Source organism: Python bivittatus, unplaced genomic scaffold, assembly GCF_059951505.1.
Source record: "Python bivittatus isolate LINGU-HERP-01145 unplaced genomic scaffold, Pbiv_v1 ctg000610_np1212, whole genome shotgun sequence".
Taxonomy (NCBI): domain Eukaryota; kingdom Metazoa; phylum Chordata; class Lepidosauria; order Squamata; family Pythonidae; genus Python; species Python bivittatus.
The window spans coordinates 3,223,066-3,244,164 of record NW_028277088.1 but is presented as its reverse complement, the minus strand read 5'-3'; the positions used below and the strand labels follow the sequence as shown (position 1 = coordinate 3,244,164).

Below are 21,099 nucleotides of genomic sequence, written 5' to 3'. Positions count from 1 at the left end.
AACTTTGTTTTAGAGGGAAAAGAGGAATATGAAGCTAATAAATTCTATTTTAAAACATTGACAATCTTGGCAAAATTAAATTCCCAAAAGGTAGGTTTATTTATTTATTTACTCATTCGTTATTTTTTTAAGTTCTCTTTATTTATCACCTGTATATCATGCCTTCCTTGGAGTGCCCAAGACAGCGACATGGATGTCTCCTCCTATTTTATCATCCCCATTTCATCTTAACAACAACCCTGGAAGGTAGGTCAGGTTGAGTTGAAATCAATTCTTCCAAAGTCACCCAATGAATTTATGGTCACACTGAGATTTGAACCCAGGTTCCCCCAGTCCAAACTGACAATACATTTCCCATTTCCTTGTAGTTCTTGCAACCCCCTGCTCTGTGCAGGATCCACTAGTGCATTTCTGACAGATGACCATCCAACTACTGTTGGAAGAGCTCCAGACCATCATGTATCAGATAATACCTCACACTCATCCCTAAACAATCCATCAACAGTGTGTGTAATCTTAGGCAATATCGTATAGTCTAGGAGAGTCATTCATCATGTGAGGTAGGATTTATCATGATCCTGTCTCTTTTCTACACCATCCTCACTAGATTACTCATCCCTCACGTGGCATCTAACTAGATCTTTCTGCAAAACTCTAGAAGGTCCAGTTGTCTATTGAGATTCTGACTCGGCTGTTAGGAACAGAGTGTGGAAGGAGTTGACCCCGTCCTTGGCTGACTATCGTTGCTACTTGACACCGTTCCTTCAAAACCAAGGGCTGGGTGACTCGGTTCCCTGGCTGCCTGTGTCACCCAGAAGATGTGGAACCTGGCAAGGAACTTCCGTGCCACCATCTTCAGTGCCAAAGAGGATTTCTCTGTAACCCATGGCAGCATGGACCTGTCAAGGTGTCTTAACTGGTGCATGTAAGTCTGTGCATTCTGTTTAGAGGGCAGTCTTCAGTTTCATTGTGGGTTGACTTCACTTCAGGACTTTCTATGACCCGTCGTTATACATTCTGGTTCCCGGGGTGCCCACAGGGTGAGGAAGTGAAGCTGGGATTGCTGCCTGCACTTGGGAAAGCAAAAATGCTTCCCAGCCCATTTCCCCAAGGCTCAGCACAGCTGTTTTTTCTCAAAGAGTTGTAAAAGTTTACAGCCCCAGAAACCTGAGAGATGGACTTATGGATTCATTCATTCATTCATTCATTCATTCATTCATTCATTCATTCACTCACTCACTCACTCACTCACTCACTCACTCACTCACAGTTTGCTTACAAGCATCCACACCAATGTTCCAGCCACCCCCTGGTGTTTCCAAGGGTGTGCCCGTGTCCAGAGGCAGCCTCACCCCATCCCGGTTCTTAGCAGAAAAGCGAATGCCAAGACAGAGTGAGGAAGAGGTGGGTGTGTAGGAGGAAGGGAGATGATAGGAAAATGGTGAGGAAGCAGGAGGTGACGTCTGGAGATTGGCTGCTATTACAAGCAGGCAAGAGGATGACCAGTCAACTGCCAGGACCTCAAGTTTTGGGGAGCAGCATATCTTGGTGGGATTCCTGCCTGGATCTTGGATGGGAGCTTGGTTGCAACTAGAAGAAGAAGAACCACACTGAAGCAACACCTCGTCTCAACTAGGGTAAGAACGTTTGGGAAAAGGCAACGGTTGTCTGCTACTTTATAGACGCTGAGACTCTTGTTTGAACTGGGCATTAAAAGACTGAGTACAAAAGACTGAGTATTAAAGACATATTTACGTGGCAACAGCAACTTGCAAGCCCTAGGTGGGTGGAGGTGACCCAGAGCAGTAGCCTGTTGTTGGGGAAGGGGTGTGCTGCAATAAAGCACTGGGTACAGATTTGCTACGCTGTGGTGGGTCCAGTCCTTGGAAAGCAAAGAACCCTCACATATGGTATGATATGGTCAGAAAAGTCAAGATGGTAGCCATGATTGTGCTTTGAAGTTCTGCCTGGGTGATGCCCATAAAAATAGACAGAGCTTTGATTGCACTGTCATGGCCACCATTTTGACTTTCTTGACCATACACTGCAGATACCTCCATCTGGTTCCTTTCTGAGTGTTCTTCATTTCCACATGGGCTCCCAGTCTGGCTTCTGGATTGATCAGCCTACACTGGGTTACACCATCTTGGTGATGGTTGCTCATTCTCACTCTTGAGAATGGGTTAGGTCTGTTGGCAAGATCTGGGTTGACACCAGGTAACACCTCCTTTTTTAAAAAAAAAAAAGCATTTAACTGGCAGCAGGGGCATTAACACTAACCCTCCAGAGCTGTCCTGTTAAGAACTAGCCACCAGAGCTCTCTGGAGTGACCAATGCCTCCCCTTGAAAGACAACAGCCAGAGGTTTTGGAGGAGGATGGGGTGGGTTGAGCATGATTTACCTCCCTCCTGATCTGTTGCCCGGGGTGAAATACCCACCCTACTTTACAAGAGGGCAGCTCCAGTTGGAAACCAAAAGCTGGCCCCACTTCTGTGGGTCCATCCAGTAAGAGATCAACATCTGGCTGGTTTGACAGCCATTTCTGGGTCACGGTTATTTTCATGAAGGGCGAAGGGTTCAGTAACTCAGGGTTCCTCAACCTTGGCAACTTTAAGACGGGTGGACTTCAACTCCCAGAATTCCCCAGCCAGCATTCTGGGAGTTGAAGTCCACCCATCTTAAAGTTGTCAAGGTTGAGGAACCCTGTGGTAACTGAATATGAATTCAAAGATCCGAGTTTGGGGAAATGAGAATTGCATGTAATTTTGATGTTCCTAGGGGTGTCTAAGGAGGTGTGGGCAAAAAGGCCAAGATGGCAACTGTAATTACGCCATGTATGAACAAGGAATGGAGCTTTGGTCTCATGGTCATAGCCACCATCTTTGACACCCTCATAAACACCCATAACTACTTCAGTAGCTTTTCACATCATTTTCTGTGGGTCTGAACCCCTCAGTGAGGTCAGCATTTCTCAACGTTGGGAACTTTAAGATCTGTGGACTTCAAGTCGCAGGATTCCCAAGCCAGTATGAATTCTGGGAGTTTAAGTCCATACATCTTAAAACATGGTGGCTGGAGAACTCTGGGAGTTGAAGCCAACATATCTGACAGTTCCACTTTATCTGGGATGGTCTGAGGATTCCCGCCCTGGTCAGGGGGTTGGACTAGAAGACCTCCGGGGTCCCTTTTAACCCCGGGATTCTGTGATTCTAAGCTCCATTCCTTCTATGTTTAGTTGGGTCCTTCCTTTAAGAAAAACGCAGCAATGAAAGAAAAGCCCATGGTAGTAACACATATAGAAGCAGGAATTCCTTTCTGGGGAGGTGAATCCAGGGTTGGATTTAATCTGAGCTTTTGCATCGCTGCTTCATAATATAGTTTGATGAAAGGAGAAAGGGAAGGAAGAGAAGGAAGAGAAGAAAAGGAAGGAAGGAAGGAAGGAAGGAAGGAAGGAAGGAAGGAAGGAAGGAAGGGAGGGAGGGAGGGAGGGAGGGAGGGAGGGAGGGAGGGAGGGAGGGAGGGAGGGAGGGAGGGAGGGGAGGGGAGGAGTTCTTTCCAATGTTTGCATAAATAAATTCTTTATTTTGGAAAAGGTATTATTATTATTATTATTATTATTATTATTATTATTATTATTATTATTCGGTGAATTGAGCAACCCAGGAGAGCTTCAAGGCTCTTCTGCAGCTTTGGGGCACCTGGGTTAAACATCGCTCGGAAGCCCTGGAGTGGGATCTGTGGTTTTGCCTTTCTTCATTATTCTGCCTTCTCCTTGTTGCCATTCTCCTCGTCTCTCATGGCCAGGATCCGTTCCCTTTCCTTGATCAGTTGCACACCACAGTATGTGATGAACCAGATGGATAGGGTGCTGAGAGGAAAACCTGAAACAAGACAGAATGAGAGAGAGAGAGAGAGATGGAGAGAGAGAGAGGCCATCAATGTGGAGTTGCCTTGGTTGGGCTACAGTATCTCTTGAGGAACACAAAACTGGATGGAGGATGAATAAGAATATCCAGAGGATCCCACCGGGGAAGACTAAACTCGCTTTCCAAGCGTTTCTCCTGCAAGGCTTCAAAGGGAATTGGTGTTCAATGAGAGAACCCAACAAGGGGAGTTTTGAGTAGAAAAGACATTCCTACACTTCGGAGGAAACTTCAGGAGATGCAGGGCAATTAATCAGAAGCATAGGAGATCACCTTCTCCTGAATCAGGAGAATAGTCCTTTTCCACACTGAACCTTGGGGTGTCCTTCAAGAGTTCGGTCGTTCCAAGACTTTCCTGGAGCTGCTGAACTCAGGACCTTCTGCAACTAAGCCGTGACGGTCTGCATTTTATCCCAGCAGTGGGGGTCAAAAAAGTAAAAAAGTCAAGATGGTGGCTGCGGCTACACCTTCAAAGCTACACCCCTTTCTTAGATCAGGTGTTAATCCCTGCTTATTTGGGTGTCGATTGCTGGTGAGGAGGTGTTCTGGTCTTTTTGTTTCCTTTTTATTGTCTCTTTTGAATGGTCTGTCAATGTTGTCTATCTCTATGTGCCTGTTGATGGCTGACTTGTCTGAATACCCAGCTTCCAGGAATTCCGTCGCATTTTTGGATTTAGCTTGGTCTAAGATGCTTGGTCTAAGATGTTAAGATGCAATCAGTGCTCAGATAAGTAGGGATTAATACCAGGATTAACACCAGACCAGTGTTTCTCAAACCTGGCAACTTTAAGATATATGAACTTCAACTCCCAGAATTCCCCAGCCAGCAGAAGTCCACATATCTTAAAGTTGCCAAGGTTGAGAAACACTGCGCCAGACAAACAATCAAGCAGTAAACATCAGCCTAATCAAGGAACTACCAAGGAGAAAACCTCTCCCCCACCCACACTGACAGGACAAGCTACTGCATAGAAACAGGGAGCAAACCCCACTCCCTTCTAGCACTGAAGATGTTACTGAGATGGGTAACGAAACGTCTGCAAGAAAATAACCAAGCTCAGAGAACCCCAAGGACTCTACAGGGCTGTGTAGTGCCTCCTACTGGTCAGTAGCTAATATATCATCTAAAGTTATATATGCCCCTCCAATTTAAGGGGAGGCAGTCTTGAAACCCCTAGCGAAAGGCCAGACCTAGAGACAAAACTCTCTAGTATGACAGCATCTAGAAAACCTGCATAACTTCTATGAGATGCAAATGTGATGCTGACCTAAACTCCAGAGATTTGAATTTGATATTTTACAGAGCACTTTGTTCCTTCAAGCCTGGGGATGGACAAAGAAAATCGTTCTACGTGGGTGGGAAGACAACGACACTCCAGCGGTCCAGGGGGAATTGAAGAGATGGGTTTTTGAAATGGCTTTCTGCTGTAGAAATGTGAATATGCGTACCTCGGCTGCTCAGAGGGGCGTTGCATGAAAAACGGGGAGAAATTTAGAGAAAGGGCTAAAGCAGTGTTGTCCAAACTTGGCCACTTTAAGATGAGTGGACTTCAACTCCCAGAATTCCCCAGCCAGGCTGGCTGGGGAATTCTGGGAGTTGAAGTCCACTCATCTTAAAGTGGCCAAGTTTGGACAACACTGGGCTAAAGGATGGCTAATGTGAAGGGAAGGAGATGAGAGGAATGGATGGTGTCTGAAGAAAGGGCTGAGCAAAGGTCAACGTGGTGTGGGACAGGGTAAAAGAACACAGAGACAGAGGTCTCTCTACAGGATGCAACCCTATTCGCCAAAATGACAAAAAATTACACTGCACGTAGCAAGCTCTGCTCCTTTAGTGTGTGTGTGTGAGTGACACCATCAAGAAAGGGTGGAGTTTACGGTGCAACCTGGTTTTTGTCACTGGCTTCTCTTCATTCCCCGCCCCCATTCCCACCCTACAGAGCAGCCTTGGAGATCGCAGGTACTAGAGATCACACAGGGGTGCCGAGCAAATTAATCTGCAGGTTTGTGGTCATTCCTAGAGGTCAGGAGACTAATGCTCATCAGAGTGAAATTGACAGGAGGGAACAGGTGAACAGTGACACTGACAGAACAGACCGTGAAACTGACTAGGTTGGAGCCCCTGAGCCAGAAGATTACCAGTGAAGAAGATCCTCTTGGCCACAAGAAGGGCGAAGTCCAGGCTGTTGAGGGCAAGGATGTTGTAGAGGACAATAGCCCAGAAATTAGCTGCCCCAAAGATGCCTCTGACTCGCCGAGACGTGGCCTCCGACATATTGGCCTGCCGAGAAGAGACATCCGTGAGACAAAGAGGAAGGGAACACTTCTCACCTCATTTTCCTGCCCAGATTTTCTGGTTGGTCCTGGTGTGTGGCAAGAAGAAGTCCTAAAGCTAAAAAGGAACAGATCCTGTTGAAAAATACGCAGCTCACTAAAATATGTAGGCCATGGGCACGTAGACATCTGGAGGTTGGGACTCACCCATTTGTTCATGAGTAGCCCTCCACACCTTCATTCATAATGCTTTGTTTCTTGAAAAGATTTGGGGAAGAAGAGGTCACAATAGTGCCAAACAGTTTAGATTTTTCTTCCAGAAAAATTCGACCAGAAGAAAATACATACCCGTTGTCTGTATTTTCTTCTGTGTAATGAAGTAACATGTGGTGGCTGTTTGGTGTTCCTGCTCTCCCCTGGCATTGCATTTGTGTGTGTTTGCTCTGCACATGCCCTGCTCTGGTTCACGTAAGGGAGAGAGGGAGGGGAGAGTGCAGGAGAGGGGGCTGAGACTGTTGGAGCTGCCTCTTCCATAGGGGTGCATGGGGGAACGTTTTTCTCTGCAGCCCCCATTTGGATCTGGCCCAACTCCCTCTTGTTTTTCCCAACTTTCATGCCACACTAAACCTGGTCTCATTTTGTCCTTTTGGGGGAGTTACCCTGCTGAGAGACCGATGGGCAGAATTTCAAGCCCTTTTGCATGATTTCTTTTCAAGATGCCATTAGTTTGGAGGAAAATAAATTAAAAAGTATAACACTTCTGTGCACCCATGTGGCTCAGATGAGCAATTTTTGAGAATTCAGTTAGGCCTGTAGAGTTTCTATTCCCCATGCTTGGCTTGGAAGATCTCACAAAGTTGACACAGCGCATGAAGGATGGACTTAGCACCTCTTTTTCAGCAAACGGTTTCAGCTGAAAGAACTGTTGCACCCACAGCTCAAAATTGAGGCCAAAGCAGTTGCAGATGGACCAGATATAGACGATTTCGCAAGGACCCAGCCAGAGGGTGGTGATGGCAAAGGTGGAGATGGTGGCCATCAGTTCTTTCAAGATGTTGTCATGGTCCTCCCCAATATAATTGTAGACATATCTGGAAATCAAAGCAACAACAAGGCAGGTGATGTTCAGCAGAATGGCTGGTGGGAACATTCTCTCGTCGGTGAAGGATCAAGGGGTTTTTGTTGGCTTCCATCCCAGGAGCGACGTTTGTTCTGAGATGACAACGTCTCCTGAAATTCTGAAGCACCAATAGGTATTGCCACCAAAAACGACTTACTTGCACAGCCAGTCGTTAATCCCTCTGTCGAAGTGCCTGGAGACAAATACAAATGATAAAAGCAACTTAGTTTATTAATTGCTCTTATGGTGCAACATATATTCACCTATCTATGTGGCCAGCGTAGGATCCGTTCCCTTCCCCAGATCAAAATGTTACATCCAAACTTGAATGAGCAGTCAATGAATGCTTCTCCTCCCTTACTAAGGCATCTGTAGGGGGAGGGGGGGGTCAACATTGGCAAGATGGCAGTTGGTACATCTCCAAGATGCAAATCCCATCCCTTCTGAATGTGCATGCAATGTTGACTCGTGTACAAATGGACGGACATTGCATTGCATGTTCTGCCCACCATCTTGCTGATTCTGAGTCCTCCTACAGACCCTCCAAGATGATGGGCTATTGCCCAGGAACATGGTTTAAGGTGGCTACCTCGCTGTTAGGATGGAAGAGAAAGTAGATCTGCTGTCTGGCTACCGTGATCGTCTGGCACAGCATTTTGCCAATAAAGTCACTCAGATGCCCCAAAACCTTAACTCTTGATGGGTGGTGATTGATATGGTGATTGGGACAATATCAGGCCACACTATCTGGACTCCTTTTAGCCTGGAGGCTCCAATAAAGTGGATATGGTGTTTCCAGCATGATCACTGGCAGAGGTGGACTTGATCTATGGTCCTGGTATGGGGCTGGAGGGGCAAGAAAGGCTGGACCTGGGAGATTGTTTATGCCTCACTTCAAGAGGTGTGTTCCAGCAGTCTTGAAGGAGACTACGGTGTGCCCCATCCTTGAGCAACCCCCCACCCCACTTTAGATGCAACTCTTCTTGACAATGGTCCAGTTTCCAATCACTCTCCTCTGGAGAAGGTTGTTGTGTAGCTGGTGGAAATTCCACTGCCAAACACCCTAGAAGAGAACTGTCTGGAACTCTTTAGTCAGGGGGACCAAGTCCTCACTGGTTGCTCTGGTTGATGACCTGCATTGGGACCTGGGTGGTGGTTCTGCATCCCTTTAAGTCCTATTGGACTTCTTGGCAGTGCAATACATGGACCATGATATCCCTGTAGACCACCTGCAAGGGGATTGAAGACACTGCTCTGCAATGGTTCTGATCTTTCCTGGGTGGTGGTCTCAGTCAGTGGTTTCTGGACAGGAGAGGTCAGCCTGGTGGCTACTCCCTCATGGAGTGCCACAGGGTTTGGACCTCTCCCCCCGCTTTTTAATATCTACACGCAGGGTCATCCATCATTTAGGATCCAGTGTCATCAGAATGCTGTACTGTTCATCATCACTCTGAGTCCCACCACCGATGTTAAGGACTTGTCCTAGGGTCTGGTGTATGTTCAGGTCTGGATGGGACTAAAGAGACTAAAGATGAACCTAAGGAAGATGGAGTTGCTGTTTGCTCACCATCATTTGTTGTTGGCTTCAGCTTTGTCTCTTGAAGGGGAAGCCCTGCCCCTGAGGAAGCAGGTGCATAATTTGGGGGTTCTTCTGGACTCGCAGCTGCTGCTGGATGGGCAGGTAGAGAATGTGGCAAGGAGTATTTGTCCAGCTCTAGGTGGTATATCAGTTATGTGGAATGGGAAGCTGTTCCTACAGTAACTCATGATGTTATCATGGACTTCTGCAATACACTTTGTAGGCTACTCAAAAACTTCAAATTGGTTCAGAATGTAGCAGTCCTCTTGTTAGTCACTGCTCATCACTGTGATCATATCACATCTATATCACAGGCCTTCCATTGGCTGTCAATAGATTTCTGGGTGCAGTTTTGTCAACCCTTCGAGGTAGACCAAACTGAGAAACTCAAGTCATGCAGGCCAAAATTACTTTTGCTATAAAGTTATAGTAACAGAATCTTGCAAGTCTCAATGTGCTTCTGCCTCCCTCCCTTCATCTCTGAGAGAATTAGGAAGGGTCTTGTCTGAGATGTTTTCTCGGGTTATGGTTCTGTCCCAGACTCAGATTTCTTTTATCTGACCATTGTCTTGGTTGCAGCTCTTCCTTCAGTTCCTCAAGGTTATTCCTTCCACCCGTTACATGTTTAAAGTGCTGGTTTTAGTTTTAAACGCTTTATGGTTGGGTGCCTAGAGACCTTCAAGATCTCCTTCTCCAATCAGAGTCTGTTACAGTTATTCCAGAAGAAGTTGGTTGTGGGGCCAGGAGACATTGTTTGTAAGAACCTTCCACAAACTATTCAGAGTTGTTCCAGAGGGCACTTGGGAATTAATGGACAATGCCATCATGAGGTTGGTTGTGATCTCATTTCTAATTTAATCTTATATTCTATTTTTGTACTTGTTTCATTTACCATGGACTTTTGAACTGATAGTGCATTGTGCAGTTTTATTTATTGCTCCCTGGGAGTCCTTTGTGGTATTGTGCTATATAACTCAATCAATAGAATGGGTCAAAAAGTTTTACAGGCCTGTGGCTGTTCCAAAGTTCAACCCCTCTGTTGCCACCCTCCCTTCCTGCAGATCAGTCAGGCCGAGGAAAGCCTCTGCTCCCACAGCTATCAGCAGCAACTCACGTTTCCGCAAAGACGTAGAGCATCGTGATGCATTTGGGTGGCTGCGGTGGGTCCAGGTGGTCCAGCCTGGCAATGGTGTTGATGACCCCAAACATCACGGCGGCTTTCACCCAATCATACACCAGGTTGGAGTATGCCAGGCCAGCTGTGGAGCAGAATGGAAGGAGGAGGAAGAGGAGCACAGAAGGACAATACAGTGAGGTTGCATGAAGAATAATGTGTAGTACAGCCATCTGTCAGCCCTACATGGTAGACCAGATCATGAAGCAGAGTCCACAGGAAGACTAATCTAAGCTTGATTAAGCGCATTACCTTCCCAACCTGAGTCTCTTCTTAATACTATCTCACTTCCCAGTTTCAGAATATTTGCTTCAGGGGCACCTCCCTAGCTCTCTGTGTGATCAGACCAAGGCTGTAATTACTCTGCTGCGCCCTATTCATCATCTGGATTTTTGGAGTCCAAATATGGTAGAGGTAATGGGTAGCATTCGCTGGAGTTAGGCTTCCAAGGCCCATGAGCAAAGCCAAATTCAGACAATTCAACCCAAGAGAACCAGAAGCAGAATTAGCCCAGGATGTGTTAAGGCGTCAGAATTGCTTGAGTTTTCTGCAATCCTTAGATGGGAGAGTCTAACATCAGAAGGTAAGGTGATGTTTCCTCATCCATGCCAAGGAGAGAAGCCAGACTAGCCAGCAGCTGAATATAATTTCAGAGAGACACTGTCCTACGCAGCATTCAAGCCAGTGGTTCTCGGGGCAGAGATGTCAGTTATGTCAACAACCAACAACTGCTCAGCATCAAGGCCAGGAAACATAGGGCAAAGGGTCCACTGAACCACGGGAAAAGTGGGAAGAAGACACAATGGGCTGAAACTACCATAGGTATAATGGACACTGCATCTTCTCACTCACAGAAGACAAATGACTGTCCATTGTGGCTCCAGTCAAGTTTCCAGTGAAGATTCTTAGCTAGCTGCACTGCAGTGCTTCCCAACCTCTTTAAGATAGGTGGACTTCAACTCCCAGAATTCCCCAGCCAGCACACATGCTCACCCAGCGCCCAGTCGGAGAGACGGTTCACAAACTTCAGGTCCGAAGGAATGGTCAGGATGTAGAAGAAGTGGAAAAAAACATCCACAGCCACAATGGCTGTGAGGTGGACGGCAGCATGGATGCTGATGTGCCACATCTCGCGATCTTTACGCTGCAGCTCATGGTTGTGAACCTGTGGCCGAGGAAAAATGAGGAGGTCATAGAGCTTCTCAGAACTTCTGGCCCCATCATAGAACGCACAGTGGGGAATAGGGGGAGGGAGGGAGGGAGGGAGGGAGGGAGGAAGGAAGGAAGGAAGGAAGGTAGGTAGGAAGGAAGGAAGGAAGGAAGGAAGGAAGGAAGGAAGGAAGGAAGGAAGGAAGGAAGGAAGGAAGGGCCAAATCATTAAGGGGGGACTTGCAAAAGAGATTAGACAGAGTCCTGGGAAAGAGGGAAGCGTGAGAAAGGGAGTCGAAATTACCCTGCCTAGATTTGAGTTAGCATAAGATGGGACAGAGAGAAACTTGGAGAGGCTTTCCAGATTCTGCCGTTCTATCCTACAACAGTAAGGTAGCATTCCTTGAATCCCTGCCATGCCTGTTTCTGGACCTGGCCTACTTCAAAGGGCTGGCATCAATCTGGAAATCCTCTCCCATTTCTCTCTGCCCCACCTTATGCTCAACCAAAGCGAGGCAGGTTAATTTTGACTCCCTTTCTCACGCTTCCCTCTTTCCCAGGACTCTGTCTCATCTCTCTTGCAAGTCCCCCCTTAATGGTTTGCCCCTTCCTTGGCCAAGGTCAGCTGTGCCTTCCTTTACAATGGGTGGCCAGAAGACCACAATGGGGAGGAAGCCCAGCCTGTTGATTTATTCATTTGCCAGATTTGCAGCCCACCAAGCAGGAGCTGAAGGGGGCCTACACGGTGCTCCCACCTCCTTTCTTCCTCCCCCTTCTTGATTGGCTGAGAAACACCAGTGACCATGAGACAGCCCACGGGCCACAGGGGTGGAGGACAGGTGACGCTTACCTGGACATGAAATTGGTCAAAAGTCATGACAGGTCCAAAGAAGAAGAAGGGGAGGTAGAAATTGTATTTCAGCAGGGCAAAGACAGAATAATTTCCCTCTGTCCTCTCGCAGTTCTCCAGGGCGAAACTCATGCAACGCATGATGGTGAATCCACTCCCCCCGTAAAAGAGAATATCTTGAAGATCGAAAGTTCCTGTTACAAAGCCATTCTGGATAAAAGAAGACAGTTACCACGCGTATACTAAAGGAAAGAGATTGTCGCAGAATTTTGTCACTAGCCCACACCGACTGCCTGAAGTTCTCCCCCAACCCACCTACCCCCCCATTTCTCCTTGATTCCTCAGGAAGAAAAAATCCCCCATCCCTTTCTGAAGGTCAGGATTCCCCCTTGAAGGGACTGGATCATGACACCTAAGCAAGATCCTCCTACACAGTGTTTCTCAACCTTGGCAACTTTAAGATGTCTGGACTTCAACTCCCACAATTCCCCAGCCAGCCATGCTGGGAATTGTGGGAGTTGAAGTCCAGACATCTTAAAGTTGCCAAGGTTGAGAAACACTGTCCTAGAGTTTCTTCCTGGAGTTAATGGAAGAGTGAAATGCCAAGGGAGCCGCAGAGAGATGGAGAGTGGGAAGGTGGGAGGTCATCTCAAAGATTCTTTTCCTCTTTCATTTATTAAAATCTCCTATTTAAGCCTAAAGTCATGGAAGAGGAGGCCATAACGTTCCATACAATCCTTGTAGGATGGGGTACAAATAGTCTGCTGCCTGTCCTGCTCACTCAAGGACTGTCCACCCACTGTTATGGATGTGTTCCAGCCTTACAATAAAGATTTAGGTCTTAGCTGTATTGTCCAAGTTTCTGGAGAGCTGGGAGCAAGACCAGGAGGACCTACCCACCTGCCAGGAGCTGAAGGGTTCGATCTTGAATGAAGCTAGGCTGCAGAGACCAGCGATGAAACATAGCCACCTCTGTTTAGCCAGCCCCACGGTGTAGAGCACCAAGCAGTGGGACAGGATGACCATCAGGTAGTTGCTTCCCATGGTTCCCAGCACAGCCAGAATGCCGTACATCATGTACACCACAGACCTGTGCTGCGAGGATATGAATAAAGAGACAGTTGGTCCATCTGATCCCAGGTCCTTGAGTTCTCTTCTCTGCTACCAATATAGAGAGAATATATGTAGCTCAGGGTTGAACTGTGGAGTCCTTGGTGTTCTCTGAGCTTGGTTGTTTTCTTGGAGATGTTTTCTTGGTGTTCTCTGGGCTTGGTTGTTTTCTTGCAGATGTTTTCTTGCAGATGTGTAGTCAGATAACAAAATGTGTGCAAGAAAACAACCAAGCTCAGAGAACACCAAGGTCTCCACAGTTCTCTTCTCTGGCCAAGCACCGCACGGTTGGAACAGATTCCTCCTTCGTGAACATCTACTGAAGTTCTTGCATTATTTTTTTCCACCATCCGGAAGCCCCCTCCCCATCACTTCCAGGCCTACATCACACATTTGCTCCAAAATGAAACAAAGAGCACGCAGGTGTGTGTGAAATATGCCTGAGCAATGCAAAATACAGGACATTTTGGTCTTCTCCAAAAAAAAAAAAAAAAATCTGCATAATGTATACAAAGACTAATCTTGGGGAATTTTAGTCCATGGGGGTGAAGAACACCCAGGTAGGGGCTTCATGCAGGAGAGTGAAGGTGTCTGCAGGGTATGGTCAAGATGGTGGCCATAGGGAACAATCAAAGCTTTGCTTTTTTTTTTTTAAATGTGCATTGCAGCCTACATTACTGATGTTGGGCTGTATGAAAGGACCTCCTTTGGGGACAGCTGGAGGAAGAGCTGGGATTTAGAATCGGCTTTGCTTGAGCAGGTTAGCATCTCAGACCTGTTGTGGAATCCCTGGGGTGAGTTGTTGATGTGTTCCTTGTGTGATTCCAAGAACAGCCAGAGGGTGGCAGGGACTGCTGTCTTTTGGGAGAACACAACGGTTGAGCATCCACATACCTGAGCAGACACCATGGAGCAGATCTTGGCAAAAAGGACGTGCCCTGAAAGAGCAAACAGGATGAAGTTTCTGAACGACGTAAACCACATGGCCCATTCGAAGTCGGCTACATCCTGTAAGGACAGAACCAAGAACCGAGCTGGTCACTGCAGAGAAACTCCTGTTTTGGTGCACAAGTTGCTTCCCACGTTGGGTGAGCCGGCTGGTACAAATCCTGCTCCTGTTAGCATGAGAAGGAACTGGCTCAGGGGACTGATTGGTCTGCACCGGACTTACTTTACGGAGGAAGTCCAGAGATTCTTTGCACTTTACATATAGAGAGAGACAGAGACAGAGAAACTGAAAGGGAGACTGATAGAGAAAGAGAGATGAGGATGGATGGATGGATGGATGGAGCGATGGATGGATGGAGCGATGGAGCGATGGAGCGATGGAGCGATGGAGCAATAGATAGAGAAAAAGAGATGAGGATGGATGGAGCAATAGATAGAGATAGAGGGATGATAATAGATAGATAGATGATAGAGATGATAGAGATGGGTAGCTGCATGGGGAGATGATGATAAATACAGAGATAGAGATAGATGATGGATGGATAGATGAATGGATAGATAGATGATGGATAGATAGATAATGGATGGATGGATGGATGGATGGGAAGATAATAGATCGATAGAGATGGATGGATGGAGGGAAGATGATAGAATGATAGAGAAGAGAGAGATAGGAAGGGTCGGAGGGTTGGGAAATTAGATGATAGATTATAGAGATGATAGATAGATGATAGATAGATAGATGATAGATAATGGAGATGGATGGATGGATGGATGGATGGATGGATGGATGGATGGATGGATGGATGGTTGGGGAGAGAAAGAGATAGCTATAGATAGATGAGAGAGAGAGAGAGATGATAGTTGGATAAGGAACTAAATGATGGGAAAGCACAAAGAATATACAAACATCTCATCTCAAGAAGTATTCTGCATTAAGTGACACAGTCCCATAAGACACATAAAATTCAGAATGTCAACGTTCAGAACGTACTTCTGAATAATAATAATGGGAATACAAGAGCAGAATTTGCCCATTCTTTTGGAGATTCCCAGGGATCAGTCTCTCAACAATAAGAAGACATTCCACATTTTGCAGCAAGCCATGGTTTGCTTGCCCACGATCTGCTAAACAAACCACAACTGGTTTGCAGCAACCGTACCAGCACATTACAAAGCACATTATCTGGGTTCACGCATGGCCTTAGGACAAAAGCAAGCAAGCCACCGTATGCGCCATCAGCACATTACATGTCCCCTGCTCCAATTTCCCAGGAGCAGAGAAAGAAGAAAAACGCCTGCTACCGTGTGAATCACTTAAAGGTATGCATAATCTCCAGCAAAGGGATTAATTGGCAAATAAATTTATCACACTAGATATAAGTGTAGGATCTTAAGAACCAAATGTAAACAACAAAGCGCATTCATGTATTCTTCATCTTGCTACCCAAATTCTCCACTTACCATTTTCCTGCCAAAATAATGCCATCCTGGCTTTATGTTTTCGCGGAAAGCTTTTCGATTCATGCTATCTGAAAAAAGAAAGGAAGAAAAAAAGGATTGTTGTAAGGTGGCATCACCCATAACACGGTGACCTTGTGCAAATGATGCGGGTCAGGGCATCTTCCCACCCATAAACATTACTGGTGGGGAAATTCTCAGCAAGAAAATAATGCCCTATTTCCATATCCAACCTGAGATTCTCCAAATTACATCTGGAAGACAGACCCTTGGAAAAGCTTACTTCCCATTATTCCAACTTCATTGCTTCATGGCAAATTGTGTTGGTTAGTTGGCCATTTCTAGATGTATCCACCCTCATGAAGCATGAGATCCTAAAAGGGTTTCAACTTCCAAGGGTAGGCGGTCGTAAACCAAAGTGGAAGACATTACTGAAGATGGCAGATTTAGGCACGTTTTCTGGAATCTGCTAAAAATGCCCGTTGCTTTTGACTTGCAGACAAGAAGACAACCTCCACCTAGCAAGGATTTGAAGGCCTTTCAAAGAAGGTGTGGACATCTTCAAGGGATCACAGCATTTGGTACAAGCCATGATGACCCCACAGGCTTGATGGCATCATCACACCACTGATGCAATAGATGTAATTTGCATCGGTTGCACATAAGTGACATCATCTGCATGATGATGTCATGATGCGCTGATGTCACTTGCCCCTCCCCCGTGGACATGAACATGATCTTTGTGCTCCATTGTCTTGAGGAACGCAAATAATATATGATCCATGGCCACTCTACTGCTATTCTGTAAAACTGGTTTGGATCCAGTTTCTCTTCTATTTGAATTTGAGAAGCCTTGACATTAAAAAAAAACAACCCATAATCTTAATAATTCTTCACAACTGTGTTAAGGTATAAGTACATGGGGTTTTCTGTCCCTCTAATCTCAGCATTGCACTTAAAAAGGGACATAGAAAAGTTTCGAGAAATGCTATCAGCAGTTTAAGGAACTGGGCTAACTTGCAAAGGGGAAGATTAAAGGGAGATACATAGTGCGAAGAAAGAATGTGTGTGTGTGTTGCGTTGTGTGTCATGGAGATTTCTATAAACATGTGGCCCCCAGTGTCTTAAGAAGGCCCAGCCTCCACCCCATATCAAAACACATCTGTAAGGGGATTGTTCTAGGAGCAGATGGGAAAAGAGAGAGAATTCTGGGGGCCCAATGCAAATTCTTCCCCCTCCCCAAGGGATTTTTCAACCATTACCTCTGGAGCTCTCAAAGATCTCCTGCCCACTGTAAGCGATGGCACAGGACACAACCAGGGCGTACAGCCCCAGCTCATAGGTAGGCAATGCCGCTTTAATGCCCATGTCGGACAGAAGCACTTGAAGGACCAACTCCCAGGGCCTTCCAGACCTGTGGGGCAGAGAGGGGGGGGGGAAATTGAGGAAGGAGAAACATGGCCACAGAATCATTGAATTCTGGAGTCAGAGGGGACCTTGCAGGACAACTAGACCACTCCCCTGCTCAGTGCAGGATTGCAAATTAAATTGGAAATTAATCGATCCCCAGCCAATGCTTGAACACATTCAAGGAAGGAGATTCCACTGTTGCTCCGGGTCTTTGGTTCTATTGTTAAACCTGAATCCATTCTTCTGTGTCCTGCTCTCTGGAACAAGAACGAAGACATCTTGACCTTTCTCTATGCAACAGAGACGGCAAGAGTCCTATCATATCCCGCCCCCGCCCCCAATAATCTTTTCTCAAAGCTAAAAGATCCTCAGCTCCTCCCAGCTCTCTTCCCAGTTTGTAGTTTCCCAATCAACACAGTTGCCTTTGTTCAGACAGATTCCAATTTCTCTGGTCACATTTTAGAGCGTGGACAACCATCAGTCCGGATGCTTTAATGTGGATTTCTGCCATAAACGAGGGTTGGACTCAGTGATTTGACAGACACAATTCGTTCTAGGATTCCAAGATGGTAGCCACCACCTGAGGAACGGTTTTTAGTGGAATGTGCTTTGCTGAATATTTATTTCAGCCTTTCCCAATCTTGACCCTGAGATCTGGGGGCTGGAATTTTCAAAATTCCCATCCACTGTAAGTATTACCTTCCAAACCCTGGGAAGAGCCAGGGAAAATATCAGACTGTGAAACCTAGAAAAATAAATTAGAATAAATATATTAAAAGACATGGTAGACCACCAGTAAAGAGAAGACATCTTCCTTTCCAGAATGTCTCTTTTCTATCCAACTGGAAAAATTACAGAAGCACACCTTCAAGTCCAACCAGCCTTGGATTCTTCAACCCAAATTGAAGAGTTAAGTTACATTTCTCTTGTGTTGTTGTGTTTTACTCTCAGGCCTTCCCCGCCTTCTACGTTGTTGTTTCTCACAGCCACCAGGCACACAAAGATCTCTATTTCATTGACTTTAATGGAATGGGGAGGAGCTTGCATCATGTGGTTCCCCAGATCAGTGTTTGAACTGCTGAATGAATTTATTTCATTTGTTAGATTTATGAGCTGCTTTTCCTCCAGGAGCTCCAGGCACTTCCTCCTCCTGTGTCTTCCCACAATGATGACCCTGTGAGGTAGGCTGAGCTGAGACAGACGGATTTGGACCAAAGTCCCACAAGGAGCATCTGTGGAAGGACTACAACCTGAGTCTCCCTCGTTCACATTCAACAGCAATCTTCTGAGGCAGGCTGGACAGAAAAAGAAAGATTGGCCCAAAGTCTCCCAGGAGGTGGAATATGGGTCTTCCTGCTCCTGATCCAGCACCTTCCCCACTGGACCACCCTGGATGTCAGAATTAGACCTCTATTCTTTTGCACCCTGGTTAATGAAATATCTGACTTTGTCCCATGTCCCACCTCAGGGATACTGTTGGCCACAAATCGTGGTTTCAGCCCAGCCCTTTAATCCAATGAAAAGACTGGACTTGAGAAACTCATTTACTCATTTATTAAGGCAGCTTAGTAATTGAGGACCCCTTCCCAAGAAGAGAGCCCTGAAAATAGAAAGCACGAAACTTTTATATCTTTTCAAAAACAGCATCATAATCAGAGGTTACATGATTGGTCACATAGTTGAGCATGTGTACTTAATAGCTAACATTCCGTAATAATAGAATATGTCTCAAAACCACATGTATGGTGGTATCCATGCCAACTGGTGATCTTCTGTATCTGGGACACTTCATGGTTTTAGAACATCTTTATTTTGGGCTTTATCTGAATACACCTCTGCATCTCTGTTCCTGTTCTTCTGCTAGCTGACTTCACACCTGATCAATATCTTCCTGTTTCAACTCTTTGGCAAACTTAACCACAGAGCTTGTTGGCATGTTCGGTTGAGGGGTGGAAGCCCAATAGTCTATGACCCCAGTCTGACTCTAACTTTATCAATTCACTCCAATTTTGCTGGTATCAATACCTTCAGCTTTATTATGGGCTACAGAGGAAGGAGTCAAATCACAAAGCTGCCAGAGACGCTTAGAAATATCGATTGTCCCCATTTTTGGTCTGTGTGGTTAGTTTCCACTTCTGGGCTAATAAAGGAAAGCTTCTGAAGAACAGCCCGAGAGAAGAATTCTCTCTCTGTGTTGCTGTGTGTTGGTCTGTGCGTGAGCCTCTCCATTCAACTCCCTTCCATCCTCACTCAGCTGTATTAACTATTTTCATTCCGCTCTTGAGGACTCAGAAGATGCCATCTCCACCAGTCAAGGCTAACCAGCAGGAACGCAAAGAAGACCAGCGACCACGAGGCCACCACCTGTTCCCCTTTTAGTTTCAGAGCGGCGTTATCTGCAGCCTGCTGCACGGCGATGATAGCAAACAGGGCGGTGGGTCCCTTTCCAGCTTGCATACTGGAGAGACACCGGCTAGAGATAGACATGGAGGGAGGAACGCGGCTATTTCTTCTGGCAAAAGTTCACTTCTTCTGTTTCTGTCTCAGTTGTAGGGCATTGGTGCTTGATGCAATGCTGGGACTGCTCGGCACCGAAAAAGTGGGGTATACCTCTGGTTTAAGGATCCCCCCCCTGCCAGAGGCCCCTTACTATAAATTGCAAGCCCCCACTCCTTTAAGCAAGTTCTTTGCCCAGGCATCGTCCCAAACTCTCATACCCCCTGCCCATTTAAAAGCCCTCTGCAGTCAGCTCTCTGGGTCACTCATTCTGCTCCCAATGAAGCAATCTTTACCCAAATCTCCACCCACATATTCCTGGCAGCATGCAGCCTCCCCCTTCACCTTCACTGACCTTCAGAAAGAGTTGGCACTGGAGCCTAAGGAATCAGGAGAGGGGGTGGGCAGACCTGGGGTCAAGAGGGGAGTGGGCCTCGGCTAACCTCTTTCAGAGAATGTGAAGTTTTAAGAAGCCATGAAGATAAGGTCCCTGGTCCCGCTGAAAGCCCCTGGTACGAGCTGCTGGGCTGGTGAATTCCCCCCTGGAGGTCCCTGGTGGAGATTAGCAAAGAGTGGAAGGTGGCTGGTTGCAGATATTTTTATTTGGGAGCAGATCTGCAGAGAGAAGGGTTGGCCCAGGAACTGTCTGTCAGAACAGTAGCTGAGGACAGCCCAGAACAGCAGTGGTCTTGGCAAAAGGCACGGCCAAAGTTAATCCAGGGCACTGGGGTGGGGGAGGGGGACAGGGCGATCGAGGAGCTGATAGGACACAGCCAGGAGATCAGTTCCATCATGGTGTTGTGTTTTCTGGCCGCTGCTTCTGGGTCAGCAGGATTAAATTGCTCGCTCCCTGGGAGTTGTCATTGGAGATCCCTGAGGTGGCAGTTCTTGCAAGAGAAAGGGTCACTCTGGAGCATCAAGGGCTCCTTGGCATGAAGACCGAACGTGCAACGAGGAATAGCACAGCTTCCTTCCACAGTCGTGGTCTGAAGGTTGCTGAAGCTCAGCCTGGAGATCAGCCAGGTCTCTCTGTTTTTGGAAGGGAAGGGAGAGGGGGGATATGCTGGGGCAGGAGCAGCCCATGGGGTCTGGCTACTTAAGGGAACCGGCCTTTTCCTGCAGTTGGCTTTGACTTCAACGTTGTCAGTGGAAGAGCATCCAACGTCAGAGCAAGACACACCACCACCTTGACTGCGGTCACTTGTGGCTTGGCTTGACACTCGTTTCCTGCCCATTCAGACAAACGTGACAATGCAAGAGTCATGTGTACACATCGTGTTTGCTATACCTCATCGCTTCAGCTGGTTACCAGCCTGCTTGCTCTATTAGAAGACCATCTTGGCTGCTGGCCATGAGGCATGGCAGAAGGTGACTCGGAAGGACATGGAAAAATGGGAGCACATCCAGAGGAGAGCAGCCAAGATGTTAAGGGGCCTGGAAGGAAACACCTTAGAGGAGCAGTTGGAAGTGTTGGATATCTTTAGCTGGGAGAAGAGAAGACAGCAGGGAAACATGATCGCTGTCTTCAAGTATTTGAAGGGCTGCCACGCAGAGGTGGGGCAGAAACGTTTTGCGTCATCCCAGAAGGCGAGATAAGAAACAATG

At 46.7% G+C, this 21,099-nt stretch overlaps 1 protein-coding gene across 1 annotated transcript; it reads right to left on the bottom strand.

Annotated features, from left to right (window-relative positions):
* Positions 1–3,649: 3,649 nt before the first annotated feature.
* Positions 3,650–20,053, bottom strand: HHATL (hedgehog acyltransferase like). The gene is made up of 12 exons (XM_088150334.1): positions 19,938–20,053; positions 16,851–17,002; positions 15,592–15,659; positions 14,074–14,187; positions 12,970–13,164; positions 12,070–12,279; positions 11,064–11,235; positions 10,011–10,155; positions 7,475–7,510; positions 7,087–7,288; positions 6,063–6,204; positions 3,650–3,881 (listed from the first exon to the last, which is right to left on the bottom strand). The coding sequence occupies exons 2-12, from the start codon at positions 16,954–16,956 to the stop codon at positions 3,757–3,759; spliced, it is 1,515 nt and encodes a 504-aa protein (XP_088006460.1). The 5' UTR covers positions 16,957–17,002; positions 19,938–20,053; the 3' UTR covers positions 3,650–3,756.
* Between the last annotated feature and the right edge of the window lie 1,046 nt (positions 20,054–21,099).